Source organism: Haliotis rufescens, unplaced genomic scaffold, assembly GCF_023055435.1.
Source record: "Haliotis rufescens isolate VD_foot unplaced genomic scaffold, xgHalRufe1.0.p SCAF_1, whole genome shotgun sequence".
Classification (NCBI taxonomy): domain Eukaryota; kingdom Metazoa; phylum Mollusca; class Gastropoda; order Lepetellida; family Haliotidae; genus Haliotis; species Haliotis rufescens.
In genome coordinates, this window is record NW_025963779.1 from 3,093,884 (window position 1) to 3,110,551 (window position 16,668).

General features: G+C 40.6%; 1 protein-coding gene across 2 annotated transcripts; it reads right to left on the minus strand.

The window, feature by feature from the left end:
- Positions 1-721: 721 nt before the first annotated feature.
- Positions 722-16,489, minus strand: LOC124147024 (DNA-directed RNA polymerase III subunit RPC7-like). Of its 2 annotated transcripts, none has more exons than XM_046517621.2 (5): positions 16,260-16,489; positions 6,784-6,979; positions 4,172-4,299; positions 3,692-3,811; positions 722-2,425 (listed from the first exon to the last, which is right to left on the minus strand). In XM_046517621.2, the coding sequence occupies exons 1-5, from the start codon at positions 16,374-16,376 to the stop codon at positions 2,339-2,341; spliced, it is 648 nt and encodes a 215-aa protein (XP_046373577.1). In that variant the 5' UTR covers positions 16,377-16,489; the 3' UTR covers positions 722-2,338. The 2 variants fall into 2 exon arrangements, with proteins under 2 accessions (XP_046373577.1, XP_048252165.1); XM_048396208.1 differs by lacking the exon at positions 16,260-16,489 and adding an exon at positions 9,676-9,694.
- Between the last annotated feature and the right edge of the window lie 179 nt (positions 16,490-16,668).

Below are 16,668 nucleotides of genomic sequence, written 5' to 3' on the forward strand. Positions count from 1 at the left end.
GTAAAATTCTCGAGTTGTTTCCCAACCCAGTAACGCCAGACTGGGTTTGAAAAACTTGATTTCATTTTCATTTTTTTAGTTGTAATATTTTGACTTAAGGTTGACTGCTTGACTTTAGTCCCAGATATGAAGCTGTGAAAATTGGCCTCTGAATCTTGTATGGAGATGTATCTGGGTAGGAAATGGATGCAGCAAGTCCCTGAATCGATCCCTTGATGAGTAGGATGGAAAGAGTAATAACAGCCCCATGATGATCGGGGTCATCATTGGTCTCCAGCTGCCCATGCTTGTTGTAAGAGATAACTAATGGGACCACATGGTCGGGCCATGGTATCCACAATTGCGTAGATCGATGCTCATGATATCAATCACTGGATAGTCTGGTCCAGACTTGATTATTTACAGACAGCCGTTATATAGCTGGAATAGTGCTGAGTACAGCATTAAAGAACAAACAGTAAAGCATAGTTTGAGCAACAGGTGTTGTGACCAAAAATGATGCATGCTAGCTTCTCGCTGCTGTAGTAATCTCCATGTACAGGAACTCATTCTAGACAACATCTAGGCTAGCTGGGCCAGCTGGTATGTATAAAACATTCATGATATTGTAGGTGTTTACACACATAACATTTACTCAATAAATATCCATGTTTGATTGGTTAGCAACAATGTGAATCGTGACATACTCATCAAGATTTTAATTAAAAATAACAACACAGGAAAAAGTGAAAATGTTTCATATTGATTGCATTCTGCCTGCAGAACGGTCGAAGTGTCTCACACACAGGGTTACAGACAGGATGAACGCAGTATAATGTTTCACATTGCTAGTCACTCCAAAGTGCTTGTCAGCAGTTTTCAACATAGCAGCGATTCACATACATGAATGTAACATTCAGTGGCAATCAATGCATGCAATACACAGCTGGTGTCAGAGCTCAATCAAATCTGGTACGTGATGTCGAGTCTGAGTTCAAATAAATCCACATCCTGATGGGGTTGAAAACAACTTGCAAACATCAATAACAAAGGCTGACAAATTGATCCCATGAACCCGTGACTGAATCAATCCCATCAAAGTCAGATAGTGTACTCCAATACGATGCTATCTGTGTGAAGAACGGACAACCCTTCAGGGTTAGAAATTGTCACTAGTCCTATAGTCCTTGCCAAACTGCCCAATGGTAAAGGTATCATAAGGACCAGTAGAAAATTGCCATTTTTAAGGGTTTTGCTATATGTTATCATTATAAGGACTAGTGGACGAAAACTGTTAGTAAAACTGTTAGTTTCTAATGCTGGCCTTCCATCAACAGTTGTGTGAAGTGTTCAGGTGAGCAAACTTTGACTATCCAATCTAACTAAAGGATCCATGGGTTCTTGAGCCAATCAGATGCTTGAAATGATCCAGCTTCAATGGAACTAAATGTCAGGTGTAGATGTCATAGCAGGATGTATACAATATCCATAAAATAATGGCATGGACATTATTGTTTACATTTGGAACTGGCTGTTCAACTTTATTTTTGTGATACAGAACTGTCAGATGATTTAATGAAATTGGTGACTAAATGTTGCTCATAGTCAGTAATATGATGTTTTATGATAATGACCTGTCTGTCTGTCCCAGACACAAAAGTAGCTCATCACATGAACAACAATTCCTGATAGTTGGGTATGATGACACACACTCATCCCGGTCACACACCAAGCACCGGGTAAAGGAGACGTGTTCTGCGTCGGCAAGCCCATCGGTTACTCAGAGTGAATTACCAGTCACACACTGACACACCTCTCTTGTATGAAACTGTTATCCTTTACCACATCTCAAAATCAATCACACTTTTTCACATTCTATGCTGAGTAATGTCCGGTCAAATCCTTTTTTCCACAAAGAAGCCCTTATGTCATTCAGGTTACAGATACAGTAACATCAGCCTTGTTAGGACTGCGCTTGTCACCACAGCGCTTGTCACCACAGCGCTTGTCACCATAGTACTTGTCACCATAGCACTTGTCACCACAGCGCTTGTCACCACAGCACTTGTCACCACAGCACTTGTCACCACAGCGCTTGTCACCACTTGTCACCATAGCACTTGTCACCACAGCGCTTGTCACCACAGCACTTGTCACCACAGCGCTTGTCACCATAGCACTTGTCACCACAGCGCTTGTCACCACTTGTCACCATAGCACTTGTCACCACAGCGCTTTTCACTACAGCACTTGTCACCACAGCTCTTGTCACCACAGCGCTTGTCACCACAGCACTTGTCACCACAGCACTTGTCACCACAGCGCCATAACACTTCCACATACAGATTTATCCTGCATCTCAATAAATGGGTCCTTCGTCCACATCATCATCGTCATCACCGTAGCCTTCACCATTGTCAAAGTAGTTCAGGTTGTAGTCAGTTTCCTGAAATAAGTAAGTCTTATGAATCACATGGTTAATATGATCGCTGAAGCAGAAGAGGAAGTACAAATCTGATGAGCTGGAACCAAGCTCCCTCCCAGTGTGCAACACCTTCGTTACACTCTCGGTAACATCGCAGCCTCCAGTGTGGGCACGGCCATTACAAGAATCTTCAAATTTGCCCTCTAACCCCAAATATAGTAACGTTTATTTTTGGGGTCATGTCTTTTGGAATGCCAATACAGTTATTTTTTAAAAGGTTTACGACTGATCATATTTCCCAGATAAATTATCCTTTTTGTTTGTTTGCTCGGTTTGGTTCGAGATTGCAGACGAACGGAAAATCAACCAACTTCTCCCTTACATTCTTACCATACCAATTACATGAGAGTTCTAATGATACAGAAATTCAACTTGACAAACAAAGAAAATATTTTAGCACGGGTAAGAGTATTCGGCGTCACGACAGTAGTCACTTGTTTGTAAACTTAACAGTCAGTCGGTTGCAAGTTCACCTCAAAGCATGGTCACCTATCAGTGGGGAGTTTTAACTGGTGGATGCGACAGTATAGGGACCTCCACAAACAGGAGCGGAGCTTTGAGCTGGAACTTACCAAGGGAGATAACTCTGTTAAGCTTCATGTGCAGAATCAGAGCAATCTGCCACTAAACTGCACCGACCTTGACTTCAATTTTTTTCAATCGCTTCCATCATTTTGTAATGAACTTTACATGTCTAGATAACACCAGCCTCAGATTCCATGATGTAAAATACCCACAGCATCTTTCCACATGTGTATATAATGCTCAACTTTAATGATCAACATTGCATTAGGATTCTGAAACAACCTCTTGTCTACAAGGCACCAGGAGCCAGGTGTCACACAGGTGTCACACAGGTGTCACACAGATGTCACACAGATGTCACACAGATGTCACTCAGATTTCACACAGAGTAAGGAAACCAACAAGGAATTGTGGATTATGTGTTCCTGCAGATGACAAGGGGCATACTACCCACTGTTCTTTTTTTGAGTTTTGACTGTATGTATCAGAAGACCTGAAGAACATTGTATATGTTAAAACTGCAAAAAAATTCACAAACTGCACCCCTACCCCCCACCCTCCCCATCCACCCCTTCCAGCACTGATAGACTGCCACCCCATCCCACCCCTTCCATGGCTGACAGACTGCACCCCTACCACCCTCCCAATCCACCCCTTCAAGCACTGACAAGACTGTCCCCGTCACCCCCCATCCCTACACACCTCCTCCAGCTCCTCCTCCTCATACAGCTCCTCGGCCTCTTCCTCCTCTCTGTCTTCTTCTTTCTGTCTCTCATTCTCTTCTTTGTTCCCCTCTTCTGCATCCGGGATTTTTTCCAGTTTCTGAAATCGAGATAGTGTAACGATAATCCCCTGATCATCTTACATCATGTCATTATTAACACCTCGCAATGTCAAGGCCAATGTTACCACATCATGGACTTTTATATTTAGTGACTTGTGATGGTTGAGCCCAGGTCACAGCTAAGAGTTGGTAGTACTCCCAATACATGGCTGTCATTGTGGCCCCCTCATCCCCTTTTCAACCTCTCCTAGTACAATCATGGGGTTCTAGAGATGTGTTTGACCAACTGTTAGCTTGTCACAGTCTTCCCATGTTAACAACCTGTTTTTCCTAGCAGTCTATGAAGACAAGGAGCATTTATCATGAAACCCCTTCTGTGTAGACATAACAGACCGTACCTCCAATGTCTTGTCAATGTCCACTTCACTCTTCAGTTTTGCCTTCTTCAAGTTGGGCTTAGCATTGCTTCTGGCAGAATGAGGTCTCTTGGTCTTAATCTTCAGTTCCCCTGGCAACCTGCGCCAGTCTGTTCCCAAACAGTGAGTGAGTGTGTGAGTAGGTACAGCTTTACATCCCTATCAGCAATATTTACCATATATCATAGCAAGGGACACAAGAAAAGTCCTCATACAGCTTACCCATGTGGGGAGTCAAACATGTACAGAAATAATACAACCACTACCGGTAGTTCTCCACCTTTGTCATTTAATAACCGTCAGTTCTAGTTCCCACTGTCGTCATTTATTAACCATTAGTTCTAGTTCCCACTGTCGTCATTTATTAACCATAAGTTCTAGTTCCCACTGTCGTCATGTAATAACTGTCGGTTCTAGTTCCCCACTTTTGTCATTTAATAACTGTCAGTTCTAGTTGACCAACCCGGTTATTTAATAACCATCAGTTCTAGTTCCCACTGTCATCATTTAATAACTGTCAGTTGTAGTTCTCATTGACATTATGTTATAACCGTTACGTACATAATAACTTCGGTTCTAGTTCTCATCGACATTATGTAATAACCGTTACGTACATAATAACTTCGGTTCTAGTTCTCATTGACATTATGTAATAACCGTTACGTACATAATAACTTCGGTTCTAGTTCTCATTGACATTATGTAATAACCGTTACGTACATAATAACTTCAGTTCTAGTTCTCATCGACATTATGTAATAACCGTTACGTACATAATAACTTCAGTTCTAGTTCTCATCGACATTATGTAATAACCGTTACGTACATAATAACTTCAGTTCTAGTTATCATTGACATTATGTAATAACCGTTACGTACATAATAACTTCAGTTCTAGTTATCATCGACATAATGTAATAACCGTTACGTACATAATAACTTCAGTTCTAGTTCTCATCGACATTATGTAATAACCGTTACGTACATAATAACTTCAGTTCTAGTTCTCATCGACATTATGTAATAACCGCTACGTACATAATAACTTCAGTTCTAGTTCTCATCGACATTATGTAATAACCGTTACGTACATAATAACTTCAGTTCTAGTTCTCATCGACATTATGTAATAACCGCTACGTACATAATAACTTCAGTTCTAGTTCTCATCGACATTATGTAATAACCGTTACGTACATAATAACTTCAGTTCTAGTTCTCATCGACATTATGTAATAACCGCTACGTACATAATAACTTCAGTTCTAGTTCTCATCGACATTATGTAATAACCGTTACGTACATAATAACTTCAGTTCTAGTTCTCATCGACATTATGTAATAACCGTTACGTACATAATAACTTCGGTTCTAGGTGCCAAGTATACGCAGATGTCAAGAGAGGAGACATTCCAGATATACATAATAACTGAAAGAATACGACATTATGCTGCTTTCATACATAAAGGAAGGAATATAGGAATATGGGTCACATTCACAAAGGTTAAATAAGGTTACTGAGGACTGTATTCTTTTTTTGGCCAAGACTGTTTTGGGATTTAGTAATAAGGCATTTCAACATTTGCATTCAGTCCAATAATGTACAACTAAACATTAATGCTTTACCCTCCTTATTAGTCCTGTTGCCAGTGACATACAAGTCTCTCATCAAAGTCTATCATTTGTTTATATTAACAAAAGTTGGGAAGTTTTTAATTCCCAGTGGAGAGTATTTACTGACATTTGGGGGGTTGCAGGTTTGGGGGCAAATATCTGCCTCTGAACAGGTCTAGATAACCCCTGTATGTGCACTGACAATCTTCTGGGGCTACTGTGATATAACTATCAGTTATCACTACGTCGTCTGTTGAATCTCCCACACAAACACAGGCCAACATCTAGTACAGTATGTACAGAAGCTAATTAACACACCGGCTCTCTCCTGTCCTAGGTCATCTCCCGGTCCAGGTTCTCACCTTGTATCCTTCATGCTATTCTGTTTTTTATCATGTTACATCTTCAGTCTACGTTCTCATCTATGTTGGCTCTGGATTTCACATTACAGTCAGGGGAGGATAATCCTTCCGCAGAGCAACATCTACTTACATGGCATCCTATCAGTTCACTGTTGTCATCAATTGTTCATCGATGCATACCGGTACAGTATCACTCCACCAACAGGTTGACTTAGCTTATCTCCCTTTATGCAACAGAGGAGGTGAGGTGAGGTGAGGTGAAATTAGGTTTAACGTCACGTCCAAGATTATTATTTATAGTGCTAGCTCACTGAGATACCATGCCGCAGTTTAATATGAATACCCCACTCAGACACAGTATACTAACTCCAAGCCGACCAGTCCTTGTTTCAGCCCCTTAATGCCAAGTGCCAGACAGGGTAACAGCAAGTACCATCTTTAAACATCTTTTGGTATGACAAGGCTGTGGATTGACCCCTAAACCTTCCACTCTCCGGGCCACGGAGGCGGTCTTATGCAAAAGGAAAACTCACAGTTACATTATCATGGCGGTTGACTAGACACTATAGCTCCTGTAAGGTAAAGTACAAAGCAGTGGGTGGTCCCCTCACATCTCACCTGGTGTCCACCCCGAGCAGTTGTCCTGCTGCCCAAGTTGGTATTTGTCCGAGTACCTCTCTATGTCCTTCCTCTTCTCCATCAAGTCGAGGAAGAATGGTGACTTGCGGCTGGCACCGCGGAACTCTTGCTTCAGCGCCTGCATGTAGTCATAGTCCTCTCCTGTTGCCAGGGGAACCGCCTTGTAATTGACTGGCTGAAACCATGACAACACATCAGTAATTGGTGTGTAGAGTAGATATATCTAGTGTTGTAAGATCTTCTAGTTCACAGACTGAACAAACACATGACAACGCATCAGTAATTTGTGTGTAGAGTAGATATATCTAGTGTTGTAACATCTTCTAGTTCACAGACTGAACAAACACATGACAATGCATCAGTAATTTTCTTTGTGATCTACTGCCATAAGCCCTTGGACTAATAATCATGCTACATAAGGCCAACGTCAGCATGGTCAAATGTTATGTCAAAGATTAGGTCAGAGGTCATTGCCTTGGGGGCTGAAGTCCAGAACAGTTCACTTGTTCTCTGGCAAGTAATGTCCAAAGGATGAAAAAGGAAAAGAGCCCATTTTTTCCAACACAAAATGTAAAACTTTAAAGTTTCAGAAAACCTTGGAATATTGGTATGACGCTTATCAGACAAAATGTTGACAACCAGGTCTATTGTCGTTGCAAGTTCTTGACTTCTGACATGATCAAGTACATAGGTGAAAGGGATGATCTTCATAGAAATCTAACCATGGGCAAGTCTGTGCCCCAAGCCTGAAATATGCAAGTGTTAAAATGAACAGAGTTGAATTCTCCTTCATATGAATATATCTGATACCTTCCATAACTATTTGCTAAAATCGTTATTCATTTCTGAAATTATGCAGATCCTATGGGCCAATAGCACCTGACCAGCTTGTCCTTTGTGCAGATTTATAAAACAACTGGGCCACTCAAGACAAACCAAAGGCTGACAGCTCAAGCATGTATCTGTGTTATCAGGTACACTGATGTGAAATAAGTCAGAACAGACAACTCGATATCCACAAGACACAGGGTAGGGTTGTCCTCACATATACCCTGGATGCTCTATGGGATGCTCCATCCATATCAGAGCAGAGGACACAAGACACAGGCCTATGTGGGGAGCCAACAGTCCTACCATTAGGCTCCATTGCACTAGGGAAAGTGAAGTCTTGAGCAGCAAACACTTGAAAGTTCAGGAGAGTTATCTTCCTTTTGGTGGGAATTTGATTAAAATCAGAAAATTCAGAAATGAATTTGAAAATAAGAAAACTTTATTTTTATTTCACTTTCACTTTGTTTGAGAGCAAAATAATGATATTAGACCCAATTTCTTTAAAATGAGATCTTAGTTCTCATGACCACTGAAGAAAGATCTTAGGACATTCCATTGCAGGTCTTGTCAGAACAGCCTTTCACGAACTTTTACCGACCAATGAAATTACTAACAAGAAGTCAACATTTGCCAAACAGAAAGCAGCTTTCTCAAGCACTTATTTCGAACTAGCGACTTCCATTCCAAACTTCACTTTGAAAATTATTTTGACAAAGTTCTCAATTCAAAATTTGAAAACTGAACAAAAGAACTTTCTGGAATGTCTAATGGATGACCTAGATTGTATGTCAGTACTTCCTACGGGCTATGGAAGTCTCTTCCAGTATCATGTTAATCCCACTGAAGTGAGAAACAGACTATGATTTTGACGGAATCAGTCGTACAGCCCATAATGTAACTGTCATTTGGAATACCCCGTGTTAGCCTTTTCAAGGTTGCATGACTATATTGTTCGATTGTCACTTTCCAGATCTGGCAAGCGACCCTCTGACTGGTCGAATCAAAGATCATTCTGACGTCACCCATCTTCCCGAGGCAACAGCATCCACTAGCCTTTTCGTCAAAGTCTTGTTTCCATCCTTGCCACATCAAGCCGGGTTTCTTGTGATTGGAGTATCGCACATATCGACAGTCCAATTAGAAAACGTCTCACAAAATCAACATCCACAACTGGCACATCTTCGTATGAAAGTGATTTACCGCTGGAATATGTCATTTTCATCATTTAAACCCCCCCAATAATTGCCTATGTTTTTGTGGCAGGGATGAAATTGTGAATGTTTTCGTTGTCTGATCGACTTGGTCGTCGCCTATGGCAGTCGCCATCTATGTGAAGCTATACAAGATAACAACTGCCATCTGATTGGATTTCATTACAAGGGGCACAACTCGTGATCTACGCGAGGTGGCATCAGGGTCAAGCCAAGAAAAGAGCCTTGGTGTGGCAAGGGTAGAAACTAGGTTCGGCAACATGGACTTGACCATAATGGGATGTCCTCAGGTCTTTGTTTAGCAGCGAGAACTAAGACATGATTTTAATGAGACTAATATTAGACCAGGCCAGTAGTTGAATGGAACAGATCTGCCTAGAATGCATCTACCAGAATTGTCGCCTATGGCAAACCTTTAAAACACCATTCCATAAAGAGAATGAATAACATCAGCCCATCCTATTCCTGCATTCTCATAGCAACATGTTGTGAGGAATTCCAGATGCCCATTTCTTGACAGCCACTGGTATGTGACAGACAACAGTATATGAATATGCATGACTCATTCATGACTCTGCGAAAAACAACAGCTGGTCACTAGTGCAGCAGTGTTTTGAATGTATTTCTCTCCGACTGATTCATAAACATGAAGTGTAAACTAAGCCGGGTTACATTCACTGCAGCATGAGCCAGACAAACGGCAGTGAGGATTTTTTTGTGGTAGGTGCTGTTTGGAGTTCAACAGTTGCTAACAGAACATGGAGGTGCCATGCCCTAATGTGCAGATACAACAAACTCCGTACAGTGACAACAATGGGTCTTTGTATACCATTCATGACTTCAACAAGAGCTTCATCACTGATGCTGTATGGTCCATGGAGGGAATCCTGCATTACACAACTATCCAGCTACACGTAGCTTACATAACCCGACAGAGATGGGACTGTGTTCTACTATTTCTGCAAACACACATCAGCAGCGAGGAGTTTAAGGCCAAAACATGTACCTTTACTGTATACACAAAATTCTCCTGACATTTTACAGTGTGAACTAATGCTTATTATCTGCAGCTGTTATGTTGTTAAATATCCTTCAACTTTAGTCAGAAGTAAGCATTGGAAACATCAGAGCTAAATAAAGAGATAATTATCAATAGAACATCAATACAGGGTAACCATGGTAACAGTATGCAACAGATAATAAAACAAGTTGAGCAACACACAATTATTGGTAATTTATGATATTCAACTTAACTGTGACCACATTTATCATCATAAAATTAGAATATTTTGAACACATCACAAACAGTAGGATTTGCTTCAGTGAAATGATGAATGAATTACTGAATAATGTGTAAGTATTGTAATCCCACATATTGCGCTCCTATTCAGTGTAATGTACATGAGGTAGAAACATAGCTTGTACAAACACTGTGCACACATTAAACTAAAAAAACACAGGAAAAATAAATAGATACTTATTTTAACCAGACCGACCCATTATGCTTGAAATCCTGAAATATACATCACATATGTAATTAGTTGTCATACAAACTCCTCCAAACTCATACAAATACAGTTTCTACCATGTTCCGGCCTGTATCTAGACATTTAATACCTACAAAGTGATCGGCTGTATGTGAGACAGGCTTCACTGATCAGGTCAACAATGAGTACATGAAAAGAGGGGCGTCCAGGTCTCACACCATTACACTGACCTCTCAGCTGACCATCTACATCAGCAACAGCAGTTGCGAGACGTTTACCATTGCCATCTGCATTCAGAAGCTGACAGCATAAAGTAAGTACCCGGTAGTGTAGTCTATTTTACTTGCAGAAAGGTTATCTATACACCAATATTACCTGCACATCAACAGTCTAACAGAGTGACACATTAAGAGAGTTATCTAGACCAGCTCAGCTGGGAATTTATAAAAAAAAAGATAATTGGCCCCCCAAATTCTTGAAAAAAATAATGATGCTTAAGACTGTTGAAAAAAACAGAAATTTCTATTTAAAAATTCAAGCTCACAGTTTAAAAAAAATAAAATATCTGCCTTTGTAGCTGTAGCTCAAATAATATCTAATGTCGACACAAGATCCCATCCCTTCACCCTTCCCTCACCCCCACCCCTAATACAGCCGTGTTTCAGGGCAACAACTCTTCATTCCAAACCTTTTCTCAGCTGTTTCATGAACATTTACTTGTACAACTTGATCAGTGACTTCTCTATGAGCATTTTGTCACAAATCATTCTGTACAAGATAATTTATCAAAAGTTGACCGACACTGGATCTCGTCTTGACATAAAGTCTTAAGAATGTTTGCTAAGTGGTGCATGAAGGCTACCTGACTCACAGTCTTGACCCCTAACTGACCGATAGTATGTTACAGCTGTAAATGACAGCCCACATCCTGGGTCAGCCTGACCTAGATGAGTCTGAAACATACACTGTGGACATAACTTTGTTTACACAAGTTCATCCCTAACAAAGTGTTTATTTCTTGTATAGATTTATTTCAGGGGCAGGAAAATTTCATCTTCTTTTTTTAAATAATGACAACAAATAACTCATCAAATAGTTTAAAGAATTCTTTGTTGGTGTATTCTAATCCTGAATACCCATAGAGGGTTAACCAGATTACATATCCCAACAAATGTGTCTTATGAAGACACTCCAACAGTAAGAGAAGTCCCTTCAGGATTAATTATCGAAATTATCATTATTAAAAAAAGACTCATCAATAAGGAACGTTTTTACTGAATCGGTAAGATTCTGTGTCTGTTTCAGCACATCTAGGTGCACTTGCCATATTACTTATTATTATTAGATATTGACACAATTTTGACAGAATGCAGGTAGATATGGAATAACCTAAGATGGCAAGGACTGGGAGAGTTCACAGACTGCATGATCCAGCTGAGGGCGCTGGTCAATGTTAGGAATACATTTCTGTGAGACAAGAACACATGAACAATCTACTCTCTATACATGTATACTGAACCGCAAAAGAAACATCACCCCCAGTAACATTGCATGAAAAGTTGTCATTTAAATATCTGGGTAACTATTGTCAAAGTTTCTAAAATTTAACATTACCTGGTCCGGAAAAATGAAATTTGATGATAAAAAAACAAAGCAGATGACAATAAAACCAATCGCCCAAACGCATCACGGCAACGGCCATGGTAACCCGATGCACATGCATTCCCCTATTTCTTGCCCTACAAAAATCCACCCAGATCGGATAACATTCATTCGTTATTGAATTGCTACCACATGCCAAGATTGACAAGAAATCAGCGACACCAAGCCCTTGGACGATTGCAAGTTGGACAAACTGCCCGACAAGTAGCCAATGCATTTCAAGTCCACGTAAGGACCATATACAGGCTCCAGCAACTATACCAGACCACCGACCACATAGTGGAAGACCAAGGGTCACCACCTGACGTCAGGATCGTCAGATTGTGTGACAGCATCTTCAAGATCGCTTTGTTACTGCTGCGGAAACTGCTCGACAGACCATGGGGACACACCAGCGACACATTAGTGCGGACACTGTGCGTCAATGATTGATGAGCAGACACCTCCACTGTCACAGGCCACACCGTGGACCCATTCTGACACCACGTCATCTCCGGGACCGTCTTCAGTGGGCAACACAGCACCAGCATTGGTGCCACCAGCAGTGCAGAAGAGTCCTCTTCTCAGACAATAGCCGTTACTGTATCTCAACAGCAGATGGCACAGAGAGAGTCTGGCGACGCCGTGGGGAACGTCATTCGGATGCTTGTGTTGTTGAGAAAGACTTGTGGGGTGATCCGAGCATCATGGTGTGGGGTGGAATTGGTCTTACACAGAGGGTCGGCCATGTGGTCTTCCAGAACATCGTTCCAGGGAGAGGCAATGGTGTCACAGCAGCTTGGTACATTGATCAAGTCTTGAGACCACATGCCATACCTCATTTGGCTCGCCGCCGCAACCACGAGTTTCAGCATGATAACGCCCGTGCCCACACTGCGAGAGCAACAAGAGACTTCCTCCAGCAGAATGGCATCAGAACCATGCAGTGGCCTGCCCTCAGTCCTGATTTAAATCCCATTGAGCACCTGTGGGACGAGATTCAAAGATGGCTGACTGATGTCCGACCAAGGCCGACAACTGCAGCTGAACTGTGTCAGGCATTCCTCAGAGTGTGGGCTCAAGTGTCTATGGCCTTCATCAACCGCCTCATCCATTCCATGTATTGACTTTGCACGGCAGTCATCAATGCAAATGGCAGACACACGAGATACTGACTTGTGATGCCATTTTCTCAGAGACTAGTGTTGTGTTTCACTTTAAAAACATTTGACACTTCAATTTCAACCTTGATGATCAGTTTTGCCAAGTTTCATCTTTTTAATATGTCTCAAAGTATGTTTACAGTGTTTGGACAAATAAGGTTTCTCATATATCTATCCATGGTGACATTTCTTTTGTGGTTCAGTATATGTGTAAGAATAAGTGTGAATGTATAGAAAAGTCTAAATTATCTAAATGAACATCAAATAGTTCTGTGTGCATTGATGTTAGCAATGAAAATTAATAAAATCAGATGTATGTGTGTATGAATATATGTATATACAGAAACATAAACATAAGAATATGTTTTAAATAGTCAAAATAATTATGAAAACTAATGAGATTATTAATTTAGCAATCGCTCATTGTCTTTTCTGGCAGTGCAGACCAATGCTGAAAGTGATTGGACAAATGTCTGTTAAATGTAGGTCTGCAATCACTGTCGACATTATAATCGTTGCTGATTAAGTAGCATTTTGCAAAACTGTTTTCTGCCTTAAGCCTAGAGCATGACAGCCCAAAGTGCACCTAAATGCACAAACGTATTGAATAATGACAACCCATGGTGATGGTTCCGATACAAGCATGTGTAAGACTCAGATACACTCAGAACACTACATTCACATGCAAAACAAGTAAATTGAGATTGACAGTCAATTACCACTTGTGTTGTATTGGGGGTATATTGATAAAAATAACAACATTGTTTTCATGTCATAAATAGTCTCTCTACTTGTCATCATCCTCAAATTATAGAACTTGCGGAAACTAAAGACAATATATTTCTTGTTGAATTAAGAAATGGTAATTACATCGACACTTGTAAGCACAGTTTGTCAAAGAAAGGTACAGATACAAGGGAGCAGTTATTGCGTGTCTTCGTGCATTCCATAATTAATACCGCAAACAAAGGCGCGTTCTTAACTAGAAAAACACACTTTGGGGGGGGACAAGCCATAATCCACTTCTTTCTTTTTTCACATTTAGAAAAACAAAGATCCCAATGTTTGTGTCACATTAAAGAGATAAGTACACACTGAGTCCAAAATTATTAGAAGGCCCCAAACTTTTTTGGATTTCTTGAAATCGTTGAGTTGATGGACAGTTGAAAATGTGAGAACGTTTTTTGTCTTGTTAATATAGAATTTGCCCTGGATACACAGCTGGTGATATGGACTCTTCTCAGTTCATTTACCGATATATCTCTGTGTAATATGTGTCGTCACAATGCCTTATCATTATTAGATGAGTTGGTGCATCTAGGACTTTGATCTGAGTTTAAAGATAAAAACATATTTGGAGAACACTACTGAACAAATGACAATGATTTCTAAAATGTTTGCACACCTAAAACAAAACTGGTAATTTAATTTACTGGTAACGGGACCATGGGCGCTATCACAAATAATTAGTGCATGTTTGCCAAGTCATCAACACCTGATTTTTTACCTTTATGCACAGTAGCCATTTTGTCCGCAAAACTCGACACTTGATACAAATTGTATGGAGTTTCCTGGATTAATTTGTCAAAAGAGATAGCTAACCCATACCCTACATCACAACTTACCCCAAGGATTGTAAAGGCGTGTCTAACCTAAAAGATCAGGAAGGGGTGTTTGACTAGCAAGAGGTGCCTACTGCTATGAAGAGGTGTTTGATCGGAAGGGGTACCTAACCCTAATGATCGTAAAGGGATGCATGATCTGAAAGGGGATCCAAAGGATAAGGATAAGAGTTTGGGGTAACCTACCCTAACCCAACACAAATAACCCTAAGGATCAAAGAAGCACCCGCATATGTGAAGCGAGAGCCACAGCTGTCAGCCTGAGCCAATAAGCGATACATAAGCCAATCAGCGATGCATCCAGTAAACTGCATTGTTTTGCCACTAACCCTAACGCAAGCCCTCTATCTATTTGAATATAAAGAAGCATTATCAAACCTAATGTAAGCAATATCATGTGTATAGTAACAAAGTGCGAAGGATATAAATGCAGTAACTATTGTCGTAACAGTGGTTCACACTGGAATCACCATACAGCGGCTATTGGTACTGAAAGCATCGGCAAATGACACATTTGGTAATATCCGTTAAATTCTGCATTTTGCTGAACTACAACAACATTTACTGTCGTCTTAGCACATGAAACATGGCTGACAGTAGCGGAGAAGAGAAACAGGGAAGTGCTTTAATTAACACTTGTTTCCAGGGAATGTAATTATGGATAAGAAGTTAATGTGCATTGAATAAAAAATATAATTCCCCTTTGATACAGATTATTCCTTTTCAGCAAAAAGGACTTTGAATGCATTATCTATGTATTTTGATGGGAGTCAAAAGAAAAGCTTTCTTTATCGCCACCATTTCTTGAACACTCTTTTTCCAGAAAAGGTGTCAATTAACTGCGATCAGTAGATACACCCGAAGGTATCCAGCTAGATTTGACTTAGTTTACCATGGCAGCTGTGCACCTATTCCACAACCAACCGCTGTCAAATCCGATAGTTTCTTTTCGTTCACATAGTAAATGCATTTGGTTCAAATGCGAAAGCTATGCTACAAATACACCTTTACTTTAAACCCATTCAACGCTTTTTATTCAATTAGATATGAGGGCCTGTAACGTGTGATCATAAAGTGGTTTGTTTGTTTGTTGTTTAACGCCACACTCAGCAATATTCCAGCTATATGACAGCGATCTGTAAATAATCAAGTTTGGACCAGACAGTCCAGTGATTAATATCCTGGACATCGATCCACGCAATTGGGATACGATGACATGGATCAACCAAGTCAGCGAGCCTGACTACATGATCCCGTTAGTCGCCTCTTACGGCAAGCATATTCGCCTTTTACGGCAAGCATGGGTTGCCGAAGACCTATTCTACCCCGGATCTTCACGGATATCGTTTAGTGGTACTTGATCGGAAAGGGGAACAGAAATCAATAAGTTGCGCCCGGCCCTGCCAAGGGCATTTTGACCAAATCAATTTGGCAGGTGACTTAGCACCCTTTTATTCAAGTGAATGCTAGCTATATAGAGACGAATCTGACGAAACTCACTGGAAACAGTGGTGGTGGTTGTTGTACTGCTCCGGGAAGTGTTTCGCCTCGTCCAAACCCCAGTGCTTCGATATTAAAGGACATCCCCCTGCCCCTTCCTCTCCCCCGACCTGCCATCTTATAGTTATCTAATAACGTGTCCTAAAGTAGATTGTAATGTTACACAACATAAAAGCATCGTCTACATGAACGCAGCCATCTTGACGGGAGCCTTCCTTTTCTGTTTAGCACACCATGTTCGTAACTTGGCCTAGCATATATACGGAATTGTGTACATGAGCTAAAACAATAAATCACATGAACTTTACCAACCATATTTCTTAAAGTGAGAAAAAAGTAGGTTTATAAAATAGATGATTAAAGAACACAAATACACAAAAACTTGCAATTATCCCTCCCCCTAAGTGTC

Bases quoted from the DNA above. Each gene is read 5' to 3' on its own strand.
- LOC124147024 (XM_046517621.2), bottom strand. From the start codon at position 16,376: ATGGCAGGTCGGGGGAGAGGAAGGGGCAGGGGGATGTCCTTTAATATC. The intron at 3,812-4,171 runs GTACGGTCTGTT...TCTCGATTTCAG, and splicing joins ACATTGACAAGACATTGGAG to AAACTGGAAAAAATCCCGGA. The intron at 2,426-3,691 runs GTGTGTAGGGAT...TACTTATTTCAG, and splicing joins AGGAGGAGGAGCTGGAGGAG to GAAACTGACTACAACCTGAA.